The 19,717-nt window shown below is 40.8% G+C and overlaps 1 protein-coding gene across 1 annotated transcript in view; it reads left to right on the forward strand.

Annotated features, from left to right (window-relative positions):
- The window catches only part of MLH3 (mutL homolog 3), a 139,426-nt gene that overhangs the window by 85,563 nt on the left and 34,146 nt on the right, over nucleotides 1-19,717 (forward strand). The window contains exons 4-6 of the mRNA XM_053697026.1: nucleotides 8,830-8,902; nucleotides 9,099-9,170; nucleotides 9,250-9,358. Of these exons, the coding sequence (XP_053553001.1) occupies nucleotides 8,830-8,902; nucleotides 9,099-9,170; nucleotides 9,250-9,358 (254 nt within the window). The remainder of the gene's footprint in view (nucleotides 1-8,829; nucleotides 8,903-9,098; nucleotides 9,171-9,249; nucleotides 9,359-19,717) is intronic.

A 19,717-nucleotide genomic window follows, 5' to 3' on the forward strand; every position in this document is an offset into this window, starting at 1 on the left:
CACCTGAACATCTCTATGTAAAAAAGAAAGATATTTTACCTCAAAAGTTCCTCAGTAGCCACCTCCCATTGTAAAGGATTTCTAAGCAGCATTTTTGTGTGTTTGTCCTGGGACATCTGAAGGGACTAGCATCGTGCACTCTCATATTATTTCACCAATCAGGTAAAGGAAGCTTACTATGAAATCTCATGAGAGTTAAGTCAAATCTCATGAGATCACAGTAAGAGTTCATGACCTCAGCACTGCTGATGCTGATTGGCTGCTGTTCATTTCTTCATTTTTTTACATTTTTTTACCTGCAGCTGGGAGCAGCTGAGTATAACTTTTTACACAGAACTTACTCTGCTGAGCTGAGGAGATTGTGAGGTAAAATATCTTCCTTTTTTACATAGAGATGCGCAGGTGATATTTTCCTGTCAGCTTTTTACAGTGATACTGCATCAGTTTCAAGTGATTTAGCAGATGAGTATTATGTCCCTTTAACTGCAAAGGGCTTCAATGCACTTATATAAATACATATGTACACTACACATATACAGATATATATATATATATATATATATATATATATATATATATATATATATATATATATATATATATATATATATATATATGTGTGTGTGTGTATATATATGTCTGTAAATACATATGTACACTTATATAGATGTGTGTATGTATATGTATGTATGTATGTGTGTGTGTGCAGAATTATTAGGCAAATGAGTATTTTGACCACATCATCCTCTTTATGCATGTTGTCTTACTCCAAGCTGTATAGGCTCGAAAGCTTACTACCAATTAAGCATATTAGGTGATGTGCATCTCTGTAATGAGAAGGGGTGTGGTCTAATGACATCAACACCCTATATCAGGTGTGCATAATTATTAGGCAACTTCCTTTCCTTTGGCAAAATGGGTCAAAAGAAGGACTTGACAGGCTCAGAAAAGTAAAAAATAGTGAGATATCTTGCAGAGGGATGCAGCACTCTTAAAATTGCAAAGCTTCTGAAGCGTGATCATCGAACAATCAAGCGTTTCATTCAAAATAGTCAACAGGGTCGCAAGAAGCGTGTGGAAAAACCAAGGCGCAAAATAACTGCCCATGAACTGAGAAAAGTCAAGCGTGCAGCTGCCAAGATGCCACTTGCCACCAGTTTGGCCATATTTCAGAGCTGCAACATCACTGGAGTGCCCAAAAGCACAAGGTGTGCAATACTCAGAGACATGGCCAAGGTAAGAAAGGCTGAAAGACGACCACCACTGAACAAGACACACAAGCTGAAACGTCAAGACTGGGCCAAGAAATATCTCAAGACTGATTTTTCTAAGGTTTTATGGACTGATGAAATGAGAGTGAGTCTTGATGGGCCAGATGGATGGGCCCGTGGCTGGATTGGTAAAGGGCAGAGAGCTCCAGTCCGACTCAGACGCCAGCAAGGTGGAGGTGGAGTACTGGTTTGGGCTGGTATCATCAAAGATGAGCTTGTGGGGCCTTTTCGGGTTGAGGATGGAGTCAAGCTCAACTCCCAGTCCTACTGCCAGTTTCTGGAAGACACCTTCTTCAAGCAGTGGTACAGGAAGAAGTCTGCATCCTTCAAGAAAAACATGATTTTCATGCAGGACAATGCTCCATCACACGCGTCCAAGTACTCCACAGCGTGGCTAGCAAGAAAGGGTATAAAAGAAGAAAATCTAATGACATGGCCTCCTTGTTCACCTGATCTGAACCCCATTGAGAACCTGTGGTCCATCATCAAATGTGAGATTTACAAGGAGGGAAAACCGTACACCTCTCTGAACAGTGTCTGGGAGGCTGTGGTTGCTGCTGCACGCAATGTTGATGGTGAACAGATCAAAACACTGACAGAATCCATGGATGGCAGGCTTTTGAGTGTCCTTGCAAAGAAAGGTGGTTATATTGGTCACTGATTTGTTTTTGTTTTGTTTTTGAATGTCAGAAATGTATATTTGTGAATGTTGAGATGTTATATTGGTTTCACTGGTAAAAATAAATAATTGAAATGGGTATATATTGTTTTTTTGTTAAGTTGCCTAATAATTATGCACAGTAATAGTCACCTGCACACACAGATATCCCCCTAAAATAGCTATAACTAAAAACAAACTAAAAACTACTTCCAAAACTATTCAGCTTTGATATTGATGAGTTTTTTGGGTTCATTGAGAACATGGTTGTTGTTCAATAATAAAATTAATCCTCAAAAATACAACTTGCCTAATCATTCTGCACTCCCTGTATGTGTATATATATATATATATATATATATATATAATTATATACACACACACATATATATATATATATATATATATATATATATATATATATATATATATATATATATATATATATATATATATATATATATACCTATACATATTTTGGACATGTGTACATATGTGTCTCTATTTTGCAGCCCTTTTTTTTCTTTCTAACCCTGAGACCTTCAATATTTTTTTAAATAATTTTTATTAAGTGTAACTGTATTTTTAAATGTATTTTCTCCAACATAGGTGTGTCCGGTCCACGGCGTCATCCTTACTTGTGGGATATTCTCTTCCCCAACAGGAAATGGCAAAGAGCCCAGCAAAGCTGGTCACATGATCCCTCCTAGGCTCCGCCTTCCCCAGTCATTCTCTTTGCCGTTGTACAGGCAACATCTCCACGGAGATGGCTTAGAGTTTTTTGGTGTTTAACTGTAGTTTTTATTATTCAATCAAGAGTTTGTTATTTTAAAATAGTGCTGGTATGTACTATTTACTCTGAAACAGAAAGGAGATGAAGATTTCTGTTTGTAAGAGGAAAATGATTTTAGCAACCGTTACTAAAATCGATGGCTGTTTCCACACAGGACTGTTGAGAGGAATTAACTTCAGTTGGGGGAAACAGTGAGCAGACTTTTGCTGCTTGAGGTATGACACATTTCTAACAAGACGATGTAATGCTGGAAGCTGTCATTTTCCCTATGGGATCCGGTAAGCCATTTTATTACATAAAGAAAAAAAGGGCTTCACAAGGGCTTTTAAGACTGTAGACATTTTCTGGGCTAAAACGATTGATATATAAGCATATTTTATACTTCATAGCTTTGAGGAATTATTTTATTCTTGGGAATTATGTAAAATAACCGGCAGGCACTGTATTGGACACCTTATTCTCTAGGGGCTTTCCCTAATCATAGGCAGTGCCTCATTTTCGCGCCTCTATTGCGCTCTTGTTTTTGGGAAGCATGACATGCAGATGCATGTGTGAGGAGCTCTGATACATAGAAAAGACTTTCTGAAGGCGTCATTTGGTATCGTATTCCCCTTTGGGCTTGGTTGGGTCTCAGCAAAGCAGATACCAGGGACTGTAAAGGGGTTAAATATAAAAACGGCTCCGGTTCCGTTATTTTAAGGGTTAAAGCTTTCAAATTTGGTGTGCAATACTTTTAAGGCTTTAAGACACTGTGGTGAAATTTTGGTGAATTTTGAACAATTCCTTCATACTTTTTCACATTTGCAGTAATAAAGTGTGTTCAGTTTAAAATTTAAAGTGACAGTAACGGTTTTATTTTAAAACGTTTTTTGTACTTTGTTATCAAGTTTATGCCTGTTTAACATGTCTGAACTACCAGATAGACTGTGTTCTGTATGTGGGGAAGCCAAGGTTCCTTCTCATTTAAATAGATGTGATTTATGTGACACAAAATTTAGAGAAAATGATGCCCAAGATGATTCCTCAAGTGAGGGGAGTAAGCATGGTACTGCATCATCCCCTCCTTCGTCTACACCAGTCTTGCCCACACAGGAGGCCCCTAGTACATCTAGTGCGCCAATACTCCTTACTATGCAACAATTAACGGCTGTAATGGATAATTCTATCAAAAACATTTTAGCCAAAATGCCCACTTATCAGCGAAAGCGCGACTGCTCTGTTTTAGAAAATACTGAAGAGCATGAGGACGCTGATGATATTGGTTCTGAAGTGCCCCTACACCAGTCTGAGGGGGCCAGGGAGGTTTTGTCTGAGGGAGAAATTTCAGATTCAGGGAAAATTTCTCAACAAGCTGAACCTGATGTGATTACATTTAAATTTAAATTGGAACATCTCCGCGCCCTGCTTAAGGAGGTGTTATCTACTCTGGATGATTGTGAGAATTTGGTCATTCCAGAGAAATTATGTAAAATGGACAAGTTCCTAGAGGTCCCGGGGCCCCCCGAAGCTTTTCCTATACCCAAGCGGGTGGCGGACATTGTAAATAAAGAATGGGAAAGGCCCGGCATACCTTTCGTCCCTCCCCCTATATTTAAGAAATTGTTTCCTATGGTCGACCCCAGAAAGGACTTATGGCAGACAGTCCCCAAGGTCGAGGGGGCGGTTTCTACTCTAAACAAACGCACCACTATACCCATAGAAGATAGTTGTGCTTTCAAAGATCCTATGGATAAAAAATTAGAGGGTTTGCTTAAAAAGATGTTTGTTCAGCAAGGTTACCTTCTACAACCAATTTCATGCATTGTTCCTGTCACTACAGCAGCGTGTTTCTGGTTCGATGAACTAGAAAAGGCGCTCAATAAAGATTCTTCTTATGAGGAGATTTTGGACAGAATTCATGGTCTCAAATTGGCTAACTCTTTCACCCTAGACGCCACTTTGCAATTGGCTAGATTAGCGGCGAAAAATTCTGGGTTTGCTATTGTGGCGCGCAGAGCGCTTTGGCTAAAATCTTGGTCAGCGGATGCGTCTTCCAAGAACAAATTGCTTAACATTCCTTTCAAGGGGAAAACGCTGTTTGGCCCTGACTTGAAAGAGATTATTTCTGATATCACTGGGGGCAAGGGCCACGCCCTTCCTCAGGATAGGTCTTTCAAGGCCAAAAATAAACCTAATTTTCGTCCCTTTCGCAGAAACGGACCAGCCCCAAGTGCTACGTCCTCTAAGCAAGAGGGTAATACTTCTCAAGCCAAGCCAGCCTGGAGGCCAATGCAAGGCTGGAACAAAGGTAAGCAGGCCAAGAAACCTGCCACTGCTACCAAGACAGCATGAGATGTTGGCCCCCGATCCGGGACCGGATCTGGTGGGGGGCAGACTCTCTCTCTTCGCTCAGGCTTGGGCAAGAGATGTTCTGGATCCTTGGGCGCTAGAAATAGTCTCCCAAGGTTATCTTCTGGAATTCAAGGGGCTTCCCCCAAGGGGGAGGTTCCACAGGTCTCAATTGTCTTCAGACCACATAAAAAAACAGGCATTCTTACATTGTGTAGAAGACCTGTTAAAAATGGGAGTGATTCATCCTGTTCCATTAGGAGAACAAGGGATGGGGTTCTACTCCAATCTGTTCGTAGTTCCCAAAAGAGAGGGAACATTCAGACCAATCTTAGATCTCAAGATCCTAAACAAGTTTCTCAAGGTTCCATCGTTCAAAATGGAAACCATTCGAACAATTCTTCCTTCCATCCAGGAAGGTCAATTCATGACCACGGTGGATTTAAAGGATGCGTATCTACATATTCCTATCCACAAGGAACATCATCGGTTCCTAAGGTTCGCATTTCTGGACAAGCATTACCAGTTTGTGGCACTTCCGTTCGGATTAGCCACTGCTCCAAGAATTTTCACAAAGGTACTAGGGTCCCTTCTAGCGGTGCTAAGACCAAGGGGCATTGCAGTAGTACCTTACTTGGACGACATACTGATTCAAGCGTCGTCCCTTCCACAAGCAAAGGCTCACACGGACATTGTCCTGGCCTTTCTCAGATCTCACGGGTGGAAAGTGAACGTAGAAAAAAGTTCCCTATCTCCGTCAACAAGGGTTCCCTTCTTGGGAACAATAATAGACTCCTTAGAAATGAGGATTTTTCTGACAGAGGCCAGAAAATCAAAACTTCTAAACTCTTGTCAAATACTTCATTCTGTTCCTCTTCCTTCCATAGCGCAGTGCATGGAAGTAATAGGTTTGATGGTAGCGGCAATGGACATAGTTCCTTTTGCGCGAATTCATCTAAGACCATTACAACTGTGCATGCTCAGTCAGTGGAATGGGGACTATACAGACTTGTCTCCGACGATACAAGTAGATCAGAGGACCAGAGATTCACTCCGTTGGTGGCTGTCCCTGGACAACCTGTCACAGGGGATGAGCTTCCGCAGACCAGAGTGGGTCATTGTCACGACCGACGCCAGTCTGGTGGGCTGGGGCGCGGTCTGGGGACCCCTGAAAGCTCAGGGTCTTTGGTCTCGGGAAGAATCTCTTCTCCCGATAAATATTCTGGAACTGAGAGCGATATTCAATGCTCTCAAGGCTTGGCCTCAGCTAGCAAAGGCCAAGTTCATACGGTTTCAATCAGACAACATGACGACTGTTGCGTACATCAACCATCAGGGGGGAACAAGGAGTTCCCTGGCGATGGAAGAAGTGACCAAAATCATTCAATGGGCGGAGACTCACTCCTGCCACTTGTCTGCAATCCACATCCCAGGAGTGGAAAATTGGGAAGCGGATTTTCTGAGTCGTCAGACATTTCATCCGGGGGAGTGGGAACTCCATCCGGAAATCTTTGCCCAAATTACTCAATTGTGGGGCATTCCAGACATGGATCTGATGGCCTCTCGTCAGAACTTCAAGGTTCCTTGCTACGGGTCCAGATCCAGGGATCCCAAGGCGACTCTAGTAGATGCACTAGTAGCACCTTGGACCTTCAAACTAGCTTATGTATTCCCGCCGTTTCCTCTCATCCCCAGGCTGGTAGCCAGGATCAATCAGGAGAGGGCATCGGTGATCTTGATAGCTCCTGCGTGGCCACGCAGGACTTGGTATGCAGACCTGGTGAATATGTCATCGGCTCCACCATGGAAGCTACCTTTGAGACGAGACCTTCTTGTTCAAGGTCCGTTCGAACATCCGAATCTGGTCTCACTCCAACTGACTGCTTGGAGATTGAACGCTTGATCTTATCAAAGCGAGGGTTCTCAGATTCTGTCATTGATACTCTTGTTCAGGCCAGAAAGCCTGTAACTAGAAAAATCTACCACAAAATATGGAAAAAATATATCTGTTGGTGTGAATCTAAAGGATTTCCTTGGGACAAGGTAAAAATTCCTAAGATTCTATCCTTTCTTCAAGAAGGTTTGGAGAAAGGATTATCTGCAAGTTCTTTGAAGGGACAGATTTCTGCCTTGTCTGTGTTACTTCACAAAAAGCTGGCAGCTGTGCCAGATGTTCAAGCCTTTGTTCAGGCTCTGGTTAGAATCAAGCCTGTTTACAAACCTTTGACTCCTCCTTGGAGTCTCAATTTAGTTCTTTCAGTTCTTCAGGGGGTTCCGTTTGAACCCTTACATTCCGTTGATATTAAGTTATTATCTTGGAAAGTTTTGTTTTTGGTTGCAATTTCTTCTGCTAGAAGAGTTTCAGAATTATCTGCTCTGCAGTGTTCTCCTCCTTATCTGGTGTTCCATGCAGATAAGGTGGTTTTGCGTACTAAACCTGGTTTTCTTCCGAAAGTTGTTTCTAACAAAAACATTAACCAGGAGATAGTCGTGCCTTCTTTGTGTCCGAATCCAGTTTCAAAGAAGGAACGTTTGGATGTAGTTCGTGCTCTAAAATTCTATTTAGATGCTACAAAGGATTTTAGACAAACATCTTCCTTGTTTGTTGTTTATTCTGGTAAAAGGAGAGGTCAAAAAGCAACTTCTACCTCTCTCTCTTTTTGGATTAAAAGCATCATCAGATTGGCTTACGAGACTGCCGGACGGCAGCCTCCTGAAAGAATCACAGCTCATTCCACTAGGGCTGTGGCTTCCACATGGGCCTTCAAGAACGAGGCTTCTGTTGATCAGATATGTAAGGCAGCGACTTGGTCTTCACTGCACACTTTTACTAAATTTTACAAATTTGATACTTTTGCTTCTTCTGAGGCTATTTTTGGGAGAAAGGTTTTGCAAGCCGTGGTGCCTTCCATCTAGGTGACCTGATTTGCTCCCTCCCTTCATCCGTGTCCTAAAGCTTTGGTATTGGTTCCCACAAGTAAGGATGACGCCGTGGACCGGACACACCTATGTTGGAGAAAACAGAATTTATGTTTACCTGATAAATTACTTTCTCCAACGGTGTGTCCGGTCCACGGCCCGCCCTGGTTTTTTTTTTAATCAGGTCTGATAATTTATTTTCTTTAACTACAGTCACCACGGTATCATATGATTTCTCCTATGCAAATATTCCTCCTTTACGTCGGTCGAATGACTGGGGAAGGCGGAGCCTAGGAGGGATCATGTGACCAGCTTTGCTGGGCTCTTTGCCATTTCCTGTTGGGGAAGAGAATATCCCACAAGTAAGGATGACGCCGTGGACCGGACACACCGTTGGAGAAAGTAATTTATCAGGTAAACATAAATTCTGTTTTTGATGTGTTTTGTGCAACTTTTTTTGTCTCTTGTAACAGTTAACCAGAGGTCTGAAGATGTGCTAACCCTATGCATGTTAAATAAAATTGCGCTCAAGCAAATGCATTTATTTTCAACTTGTAATACGTGCGCTTTTTCTGATGCGTGTAAAGAGCCGCGATAAACCAACGCAACAGCACACTAATTGTAATCTAGCTCAAAACATTTTACTCAAAAGCAAATGTTAATATTACACATAGCCACATAATCTCTTTGGCAAACTTATGTTCTCACTGATACTACACACTGTTGTCCAACTGTTTTAAGCATACGTTGGCAGGTGAGGGTACATAAGGGGGTCCAGTTTTATTGTTTAATGATTATTTGGCATAGAGAGACCCTAGTGTGACTGCTCTGTGTATGTAGTTATGGTTTTCTTCCTGCAGGTTCTTCAGCAGGTGGATAATAAGTTCATTGCATGCTTGATGAAGACTGAGATGGACGACGGCACAGAATCAGGTAGTGGCGGGAATAGTGTTGGATTAATGATTTCTGCCCTGGAAGCTTCTAGTACCTGTGTTTCAGGAGGGTACCATAGTATATACCATTACTGTGTGTCACCATTGGTTTTAGGTTTCCCCAGCATTACAGATACTTGTGTTGTAGGTGCCCCCATTATTAGTTCTCCCTCTTTATGTAGTATCTTAATTTCCAGAAGGAAACCTCTTAGTGCTGGTGGATCAGCATGCAGCCCATGAGCGTATCCGTCTGGAGCAGCTTATTGCAGGTAGAACATTGTTGCATGCTTCACGACCTACAACTTGTATTTGCATCCATGTGTCATTGACCATTTCCCTATGTTCCAGATTCCTATGAGCATGCACCAGGGACTAGCGGAGTAAAAAGGCTAAAGACATCCATTGTGAATCCCCCACTGGAATTGGATTTGACAGAAAATCAGTGGAGGCTGCTTAGGTGAAAAGGCAATGTGTGCCCTGTATATTTTAGTGGGAGAGGCTGCTTATCCCACCTGGTCACCGTTAATATATTCATTTATTTCATCCATGTCTGACCCAGCTACCTTATGTATCTCAGACTTTGTAGGATTGACCTGACTTCAGTAAAGTCTGTCCCATATGCTGCTTCTATCCACTGTTTATGTTAGTTGGTAAACACATATAATTGCCCAGAATGTATCTATTTTTTTTAACCTTCCTCCCATCTGTCCATGATTAATGCTGATGCCATGTGTCGTTGTCTTGTGTCTGTCTGTCCTTGCCTTACCTGGCTGCGTTTTGTCTTTCTTGTGTCTCTCCTTGACTATCCAATCTGAAATCTGCATGTTTGGCTTTGCTGTCTTGTGTCTATCTTTCCTTTCTTAATAGGACTTCCATACCTGGCTGCCTTGTGTCTGTTTGTCCTTGACTAGCATGGCTGTCTTTTGTCTGGTTACTTTGCCTGACCCTTCTGTCTTGTTTCTTTTTGTCCTTACATAATCTGTCTTTGTTGTATCTGTCTGTTCATGCATATCCTGGCTGTTTGTGTCTGTTTGTCTTTCCCTGTCTTGGCTGTCATGTGTGTTTGTCTGTCCTTTCCTAACCCATACAACAGCTGGATTAGGCAATACCAGACATAATACGGCAGCAGGGTTAGGTTAGACTAGACCAGGCACATACAACAGCCGGCTTAGTCCAGACCAGACACACAGCTTAGGCAAGACAGGCACACATGACTACTGAACACAAACTCCTAGTTTTTAAAAAATGTTTAACTCCTTTTATTGACTATTTAATCTCATATCTAAACTACCTCACACTACAACTGCTGCTCATTATTTACATTTTTCTTAACTCGCACCATTTCTCTTATTTGCTGCTCACTATCTGATTTGCACTTTGCTGTCAATGAATTGTTAGTACATAAAGACTTTCATTGTCTACTACTGCTTGTTGCACACATTGCACTTATACTGTACACATCTGATGTATGAAGTCATTGTGTACTACTGCTTGTTGCACACATTACACTTATACTGTACACATCTGATGTATGAAGTCATTGTCTACTACTGCTTGTTGCACACATTGCACTTATACTGTACACATCTGATGTATGAAGTCATTGTGTACTACTGCTTGTTGCACACATTGCACTTATACTGTACACATCTGATGTATGAAGTCATTGTCTACTACTGCTTGTTGCACACATTGCACTTATACTGTACACATCTGATGTATGAAGTCATTGTGTACTACTGCTTGTTGCACACATTACACTTATACTGTACACATCTGATGTATGAAGTCATTGTGTACTACTGCTTGTTGCACACATTACACTTATACTGTACACATCTGATGTATGAAGTCATTGTGTACTACTGCTTGTTGCACACATTACACTTATACTGTACACATCTGATGTATGAAGTCATTGTGTACTACTGCTTGTTGCACACATTACACTTATACTGTACACATCTGATGTATGAAGTCATTGTGTACTACTGCTTGTTGCACACATTGCACTTATACTGTACACATCTGATGTATGAAGTCATTGTCTACTACTGCTTGTTGCACACATTACACTTATACTGTACACATCTGATGTATGAAGTCATTGTGTACTACTGCTTGTTGCACACATTACACTTATACTGTACACATCTGATGTATGAAGTCATTGTGTACTACTGCTTGTTGCACACATTACACTTATACTGTAGACATCTGATGTATGAAGTCATTGTCTACTACTGCTTGTTGCACACATTACACTTATACTGTAGACATCTGATGTATGAAGTCATTGTCTACTACTGCTTGTTGCACACATTACACTTATACTGTACACATCTGATGTATGAAGTCATTGTCTACTACTGCTTGTTGCACACATTACACTTATACTGTACACATCTGATGTATGAAGTCATTGTCTACTACTGCTTGTTGCACACATTACACTTATACTGTACACATCTGATGTATGAAGTCATTGTCTACTACTGCTTGTTGCACACATTACACTTATACTGTACACATCTGATGTATTAAATCATTGTCTACTACTGCTTGTTGCACACATTACACTTATACTGTACACATCTGATGTATTAAGTCATTGTCTACTACTGCTTGTTGCACACATTACACTTATACTGTACACATCTGATGTATGAAGTCATTGTCTACTACTGCTTGTTGCACACATTACACTTATACTGTACACATCTGATGTATGAAGTCATTGTGTACTACTGCTTGTTGCACACATTACACTTATACTGTACACATCTGATGTATGAAGTCATTGTCTACTACTGCTTGTTGCACACATTACACTTATACTGTACACATCTGATGTATGAAGTCATTGTCTACTACTGCTTGTTGCACACATTACACTTATACTGTACACATCTGATGTATTAAGTCATTGTCTACTACTGCTTGTTGCACACATTACACTTATACTGTACACATCTGATGTATGAAGTCATTGTCTACTACTGCTTGTTGCACACATTGCACTTATACTGTACACATCTGATGTATGAAGTCATTGTCTACTACTGCTTGTTGCACACATTACACTTATACTGTACACATCTGATGTATGAAGTCATTGTGTACTACTGCTTGTTGCACACATTACACTTATACTGTACACATCTGATGTATGAAGTCATTGTCTACTACTGCTTGTTGCACACATTACACTTATACTGTACACATCTGATGTATGAAGTCATTGTGTACTACTGCTTGTTGCACACATTACACTTATACTGTACACATCTGATGTATGAAGTCATTGTCTACTACTGCTTGTTGCACACATTACACTTATACTGTACACATCTGATGTATTAAGTCATTGTCTACTACTGCTTGTTGCACACATTACACTTATACTGTACACATCTGATGTATTAAGTCATTGTCTACTACTGCTTGTTGCACACATTACACTTATACTGTACACATCTGATGTATGAAGTCATTGTCTACTACTGCTTGTTGCACACATTACACTTATACTGTACACATCTGATGTATGAAGTCATTGTGTACTACTGCTTGTTGCACACATTACACTTATACTGTACACATCTGATGTATGAAGTCATTGTCTACTACTGCTTGTTGCACACATTACACTTATACTGTACACATCTGATGTATGAAGTCATTGTCTACTACTGCTTGTTGCACACATTACACTTATACTGTACACATCTGATGTATGAAGTCATTGTCTACTACTGCTTGTTGCACACATTGCACTTATACTGTACACATCTGATGTATGAAGTCATTGTGTACTACTGCTTGTTGCACACATTACACTTATACTGTACACATCTGATGTATGAAGTCATTGTCTACTACTGCTTGTTGCACACATTACACTTATACTGTACACATCTGATGTATGAAGTCATTGTCTACTACTGCTTGTTGCACACATTACACTTATACTGTACACATCTGATGTATTAAGTCATTGTCTACTACTGCTTGTTGCACACATTACACTTATACTGTACACATCTGATGTATTAAATCATTGTCTACTACTGCTTGTTGCACACATTACACTTATACTGTACACATCTGATGTATGAAGTCATTGTCTACTACTGCTTGTTGCACACATTACACTTATACTGTACACATCTGATGTATGAAGTCATTGTCTACTACTGCTTGTTGCACACATTACACTTATACTGTACACATCTGATGTATGAAGTCATTGTCTACTACTGCTTGTTGCACACATTACACTTATACTGTACACATCTGATGTATGAAGTCATTGTCTACTACTGCTTGTTGCACACATTACACTTATACTGTACACATCTGATGTATGAAGTCATTGTCTACTACTGCTTGTTGCACACATTACACTTATACTGTACACATCTGATGTATGAAGTCATTGTGTACTACTGCTTGTTGCACACATTACACTTATACTGTACACATCTGATGTATGAAGTCATTGTCTACTACTGCTTGTTGCACACATTACACTTATACTGTACACATCTGATGTATGAAGTCATTGTCTACTACTGCTTGTTGCACACATTGCACTTATACTGTACACATCTGATGTATGAAGTCATTGTCTACTACTGCTTGTTGCACACATTACACTTATACTGTACACATCTGATGTATGAAGTCATTGTCTACTACTGCTTGTTGCACACATTACACTTATACTGTACACATCTGATGTATGAAGTCATTGTCTACTACTGCTTGTTGCACACATTACACTTATACTGTACACATCTGATGTATGAAGTCATTGTCTACTACTGCTTGTTGCACACATTACACTTATACTGTACACATCTGATGTATGAAGTCATTGTCTACTACTGCTTGTTGCACACATTACACTTATACTGTACACATCTGATGTATGAAGTCATTGTCTACTACTGCTTGTTGCACACATTACACTTATACTGTACACATCTGATGTATTAAGTCATTGTCTACTACTGCTTGTTGCACACATTACACTTATACTGTACACATCTGATGTATTAAGTCATTGTCTACTACTGCTTGTTGCACACATTACACTTATACTGTACACATCTGATGTATGAAGTCATTGTCTACTACTGCTTGTTGCACACATTACACTTATACTGTACACATCTGATGTATGAAGTCATTGTCTACTACTGCTTGTTGCACACATTACACTTATACTGTACACATCTGATGTATGAAGTCATTGTCTACTACTGCTTGTTGCACACATTACACTTATACTGTACACATCTGATGTATGAAGTCATTGTCTACTACTGCTTGTTGCACACATTACACTTATACTGTACACATCTGATGTATGAAGTCATTGTCTACTACTGCTTGTTGCACACATTACACTTATACTGTACACATCTGATGTATGAAGTCATTGTGTACTACTGCTTGTTGCACACATTACACTTATACTGTACACATCTGATGTATGAAGTCATTGTCTACTACTGCTTGTTGCACACATTACACTTATACTGTACACATCTGATGTATGAAGTCATTGTCTACTACTGCTTGTTGCACACATTGCACTTATACTGTACACATCTGATGTATGAAGTCATTGTCTACTACTGCTTGTTGCACACATTACACTTATACTGTACACATCTGATGTATGAAGTCATTGTCTACTACTGCTTGTTGCACACATTACACTTATACTGTACACATCTGATGTATGAAGTCATTGTCTACTACTGCTTGTTGCACACATTACACTTATACTGTACACATCTGATGTATGAAGTCATTGTCTACTACTGCTTGTTGCACACATTACACTTATACTGTACACATCTGATGTATGAAGTCATTGTCTACTACTGCTTGTTGCACACATTACACTTATACTGTACACATCTGATGTATGAAGTCATTGTCTACTACTGCTTGTTGCACACATTACACTTATACTGTACACATCTGATGTATGAAGTCATTGTCTACTACTGCTTGTTGCACACATTGCACTTATACTGTACACATCTGATGTATGAAGTCATTGTCTACTACTGCTTGTTGCACACATTACACTTATACTGTACACATCTGATGTATGAAGTCATTGTCTACTACTGCTTGTTGCACACATTGCACTTATACTGTACACATCTGATGTATGAAGTCATTGTCTACTACTGCTTGTTGCACACATTACACTTATACTGTACACATCTGATGTATGAAGTCATTGTGTACTACTGCTTGTTGCACACATTACACTTATACTGTACACATCTGATGTATGAAGTCATTGTCTACTACTGCTTGTTGCACACATTGCACTTATACTGTACACATCTGATGTATGAAGTCATTGTCTACTACTGCTTGTTGCACACATTACACTTATACTGTACACATCTGATGTATGAAGTCATTGTCTACTACTGCTTGTTGCACACATTGCACTTATACTGTACACATCTGATGTATGAAGTCATTGTGTACTACTGCTTGTTGCACACATTACACTTATACTGTACACATCTGATGTATGAAGTCATTGTGTACTACTGCTTGTTGCACACATTACACTTATACTGTACACATCTGATGTATGAAGTCATTGTCTACTACTGCTTGTTGCACACATTGCACTTATACTGTACACATCTGATGTATGAAGTCATTGTCTACTACTGCTTGTTGCACACATTACACTTATACTGTACACATCTGATGTATGAAGTCATTGTGTACTACTGCTTGTTGCACACATTACACTTATACTGTACACATCTGATGTATGAAGTCATTGTGTACTACTGCTTGTTGCACACATTGCACTTATACTGTACACATCTGATGTATGAAGTCATTGTGTACTACTGCTTGTTGCACACATTACACTTATACTGTACACATCTGATGTATGAAGTCATTGTGTACTACTGCTTGTTGCACACATTACACTTATACTGTACACATCTGATGTATGAAGTCATTGTGTACTACTGCTTGTTGCACACATTACACTTATACTGTACACATCTGATGTATGAAGTCATTGTGTACTACTGCTTGTTGCACACATTGCACTTATACTGTACACATCTGATGTATGAAGTCATTGTGTACTACTGCTTGTTGCACACATTACACTTATACTGTACACATCTGATGTATGAAGTCATTGTCTACTACTGCTTGTTGCACACATTACACTTATACTGTACACATCTGATGTATGAAGTCATTATCTACTACTGCTTGTTGCACACATTACACTTATACTGTACACATCTGATGTATGAAGTCATTGTCTACTACTGCTTGTTGCACACATTACACTTATACTGTACACATCTGATGTATGAAGTCATTGTTTGCTATTTACATTATAACACTGCTCTTCAATTCTAGATATCACATTCTTTATAATGTACTGTATGTACATACATTAGTCCTTCCTTAGCTTGTAATACTTATGCACTTTATATTATTTTCCTATACTAAAACTGATTTGTGGTTCATTATTTTGATGTGCTGTGATGAGAATTATTTTTACTGTAAGGGTCACTGTTTCTGCACACATTTTACTCATATTGCACATCATTTCTGTTTACTCATATTTCTGTTTTTAAATCATTGATATTACATATTTCACAATGCATATACTTTAATCATCCTCATTCTGTCAATTACCAATTGCACTAATTCATGCACCTTATACTACTTTTTGTTATGTCTGGGTTGGATGCTTAAAGGGACACTGAACCCAAATTTTTTCTTTCGTGATTAAGATAGAGCATGAAATTTTAAGCAACTTTCTAATTTACTCCTATTATAACATTTTCTTCATTCTCTTGGTATCTTTATTTGAAATGCAAGAATGTAAGTTTAGATGCCGGCCCATTTTTGGTGAACAACCTGGGTTGTTCTTGCTGATTGGTGGATAAATTCATCCACCAATAAAAAAGTGCTGTCCAGAGTCCTAAACCAAAAGAAAGCTTAGATGCATAATTTTTCAAATAAAGATAGCAAGAGAACGAAGAAAATTAGAAAGTTGCTTAAAATTCCATGCTCTATCTGAATCACGAGAGAAAAAATTTGGGTTCAGTGTCCCTTTAACTACATTTCATTGTCTTTGTTTTTATACTTTGTGCAATGACAATAAAGTAATCTAATGACAGCCGGGCAAGGCAAAGCCAGACAGGCACACATAACAGCTGGCTTTCTGGCTTTGCCTTGCCCGGCTATCATGTGTGCCTGTCTTGCCTTGCCTAACCCAGCTGTTGTATGTCTGTCTGGCCTTGCCGAACCCGTCTCTTGTGTGTGTCTGGTTTGGCCTTGCCTAACCTGGTTGTCAGGCTGTGGGTGTGTGTCTGTGTGGCCTTACCTAACCTGGCTGTTTTGTGTATCAGTCTAGCCTTTTGTAACCCAGCTGCTTTGTGTTTTTGCCTGGCCTTGCCGATCTTAGCTGCTTTTGGCCTTGCTGATCCTGGCTGTTTTGTTTCTAAATGGCCTTGCCTATCCTGGCTGCTTTGTGTCTATATGGACTTGCCTAACCTGTATGCCTTGTGTCTATTTAACCTTGCCTAGCCTGACTGCCTTGTGTCTATTTAACCTTGCCTAGCCTGGCTGCCTTGTGTCTATATGGCCTTGCCTAGCCTGACTGCCTTATGTCTATATGGTCTTGCCTAGCCTGGCTGCCTTGTGTATATTTAACCTTGCCTAGCCTGACTGCCTTGTGTCTGTTTAACCTTGCCTAGCCTGGCTGCCTTGTGTCTATATGGCCTTGCCTAGCCTGACTGCCTTGTGTCTATATGGTCTTGCCTAGCCTGACTGCCTTGTGTCTATATGGCCTTGCCTAGCCTGGCTGCCTTGTGTCTATTTAACCTTGCCTAGCCTGGCTGCCTTGTGTCTATATGGCCTTGCCTAGCCTGACTGCCTTATGTCTATATGGTCTTGCCTAGCCTGGCTGCCTTGTGTATATTTAACCTTGCCTAGCCTGACTGCCTTGTGTCTGTTTAACCTTGCCTAGCCTGGCTGCCTTGTGTCTATATGGCCTTGCCTAGCCTGACTGCCTTGTGTCTATATGGTCTTGCCTAGCCTGACTGCCTTGTGTCTATATGGCCTTGCCTAGCCTGGCTGCCTTGTGTCTGTATGGCCTTGCCTAGCCTGGCTGCCTTGTGTCTGTATGGCCTTGCCTAGCCTGGCTGCCTTGTGTCTGTATGGCCTTGCCTAGCCTGGCTGCCTTGTGTCTGTATGGCCTTGCCTAGCCTGGCTGCCTTGTGTCTGTATGGCCTTGCCTAGCCTGGCTGCCTTGTGTCTGCATGGCCTTGCCTAGCCTGGCTGCCTTGTGTCTGCATGGCCTTGCCTAGCCTGGCTGCCTTGTGTCTGTATGGCCTTGCAAAGCCTGGCTGCCTTGTGTCTATTTAACCTTGCCTAGCCTGACTGCCTTGTGTCTATTTAACCTTGCCTAGCCTGACTGCCTTGTGCCTATTTAACCTTGCCTAGCGTGACTGCCTTGTGCCTATTTAACCTTGCCTAGCCTGACTGCCTTGTATCTATTTAACCTTGCATAGCCTGGCTGCCTTGTGTCTATATGGTCTTGCCTAGCCTGACTGCCTTGTGTCTATTTAACCTTGCCTAGCCTGACTGCCTTGTGCCTATTTAACCTTGCCTAGCGTGACTGCCTTGTGCCTATTTAACCTTGCCTAGCCTGACTGCCTTGTATCTATTTAACCTTGCATAGCCTGGCTGCCTTGTGTATATATGGTCTTGCCTAGCCTGACTGCCTTTTGTCTATTTAACCTTGCCTAGCCTGACTGCCTTGTGTCTATTTAACCTTGCCTAGCCTGGCTGCCTTGTGTCTATTTAACCTTGCCTAGCCTGGCTGCCTTGTGTCTATTTAACCTTGCCTAGCCTGGCTGCCTTGTGTCTATATGGCCTTGCCTAGCCTGACTGCCTTGTGTCTATTTAACCTTGCCTAGCCTGACTGCCTTGTGTCTATTTAACCTTGCCTAGCCTGGCTGCCTTGTGTCTATATGGCCTTGCCTAGCCTGGCTGCCTTGTGTCTATTTAACCTTGCCTAGCCTGACTGCCTTGTGTCTATTTAACCTTGCCTAGCCTGGCTGTCTTGTGTCTATATGGCCTTGCCTAGCCTGACTGCCTTGTGTCTATATGGCTTTGCCTAGCCTGACTGCCTTGTGTCTGTTTAACCTTGCCTAGCCTGGCTGCCTTGTGTCTATATGGCTTTGCCTAGCCTGACTGCCTTGTGTCTATTTAACCTTGCCTAGCCTGACTGCCTTGTGTCTATTTAACCTTGCCTAGCCTGACTGCCTTGTGTCTATTTAACCTTGCCTAGCCTGGCTGCCTTGTGTCTATTTAACCTTGCCTAGCCTGGCTGCCTTGTGTCTATATGGCCTTGCCTAGCCTGACTGCCTTGTGTCTATTTAACCTTGCCTAGCCTGACTGCCTTGTGTCTATTTAACCTTGCCTAGCCTGACTGCCTTGTGTCTATTTAACCTTGCCTAGCCTGGCTGCCTTGTGTCTATATGGTCTTGCCTAGCCTGGCTGCCTTGTGTCTATTTAACCTTAAAAATATAAGAGAAAAAGAAAGAAGGTATCTTGTGGCACACTTGATTAGAGAGCCTAGGTGACCAAATATATATCAGAGTGGGCCCTAGGAAAAAAAAATGATTTAAAACGTAACTTTTATTGAGTTGCCAAAAATAAAAATAAAATATATGTGAAAATTAAAATAGGGTGTATTTGTTATTAATCATATGTGCAA

The sequence above is a fragment of the Bombina bombina genome, chromosome 1, assembly GCF_027579735.1.
Source record: "Bombina bombina isolate aBomBom1 chromosome 1, aBomBom1.pri, whole genome shotgun sequence".
Lineage (NCBI taxonomy): Eukaryota > Metazoa > Chordata > Amphibia > Anura > Bombinatoridae > Bombina > Bombina bombina.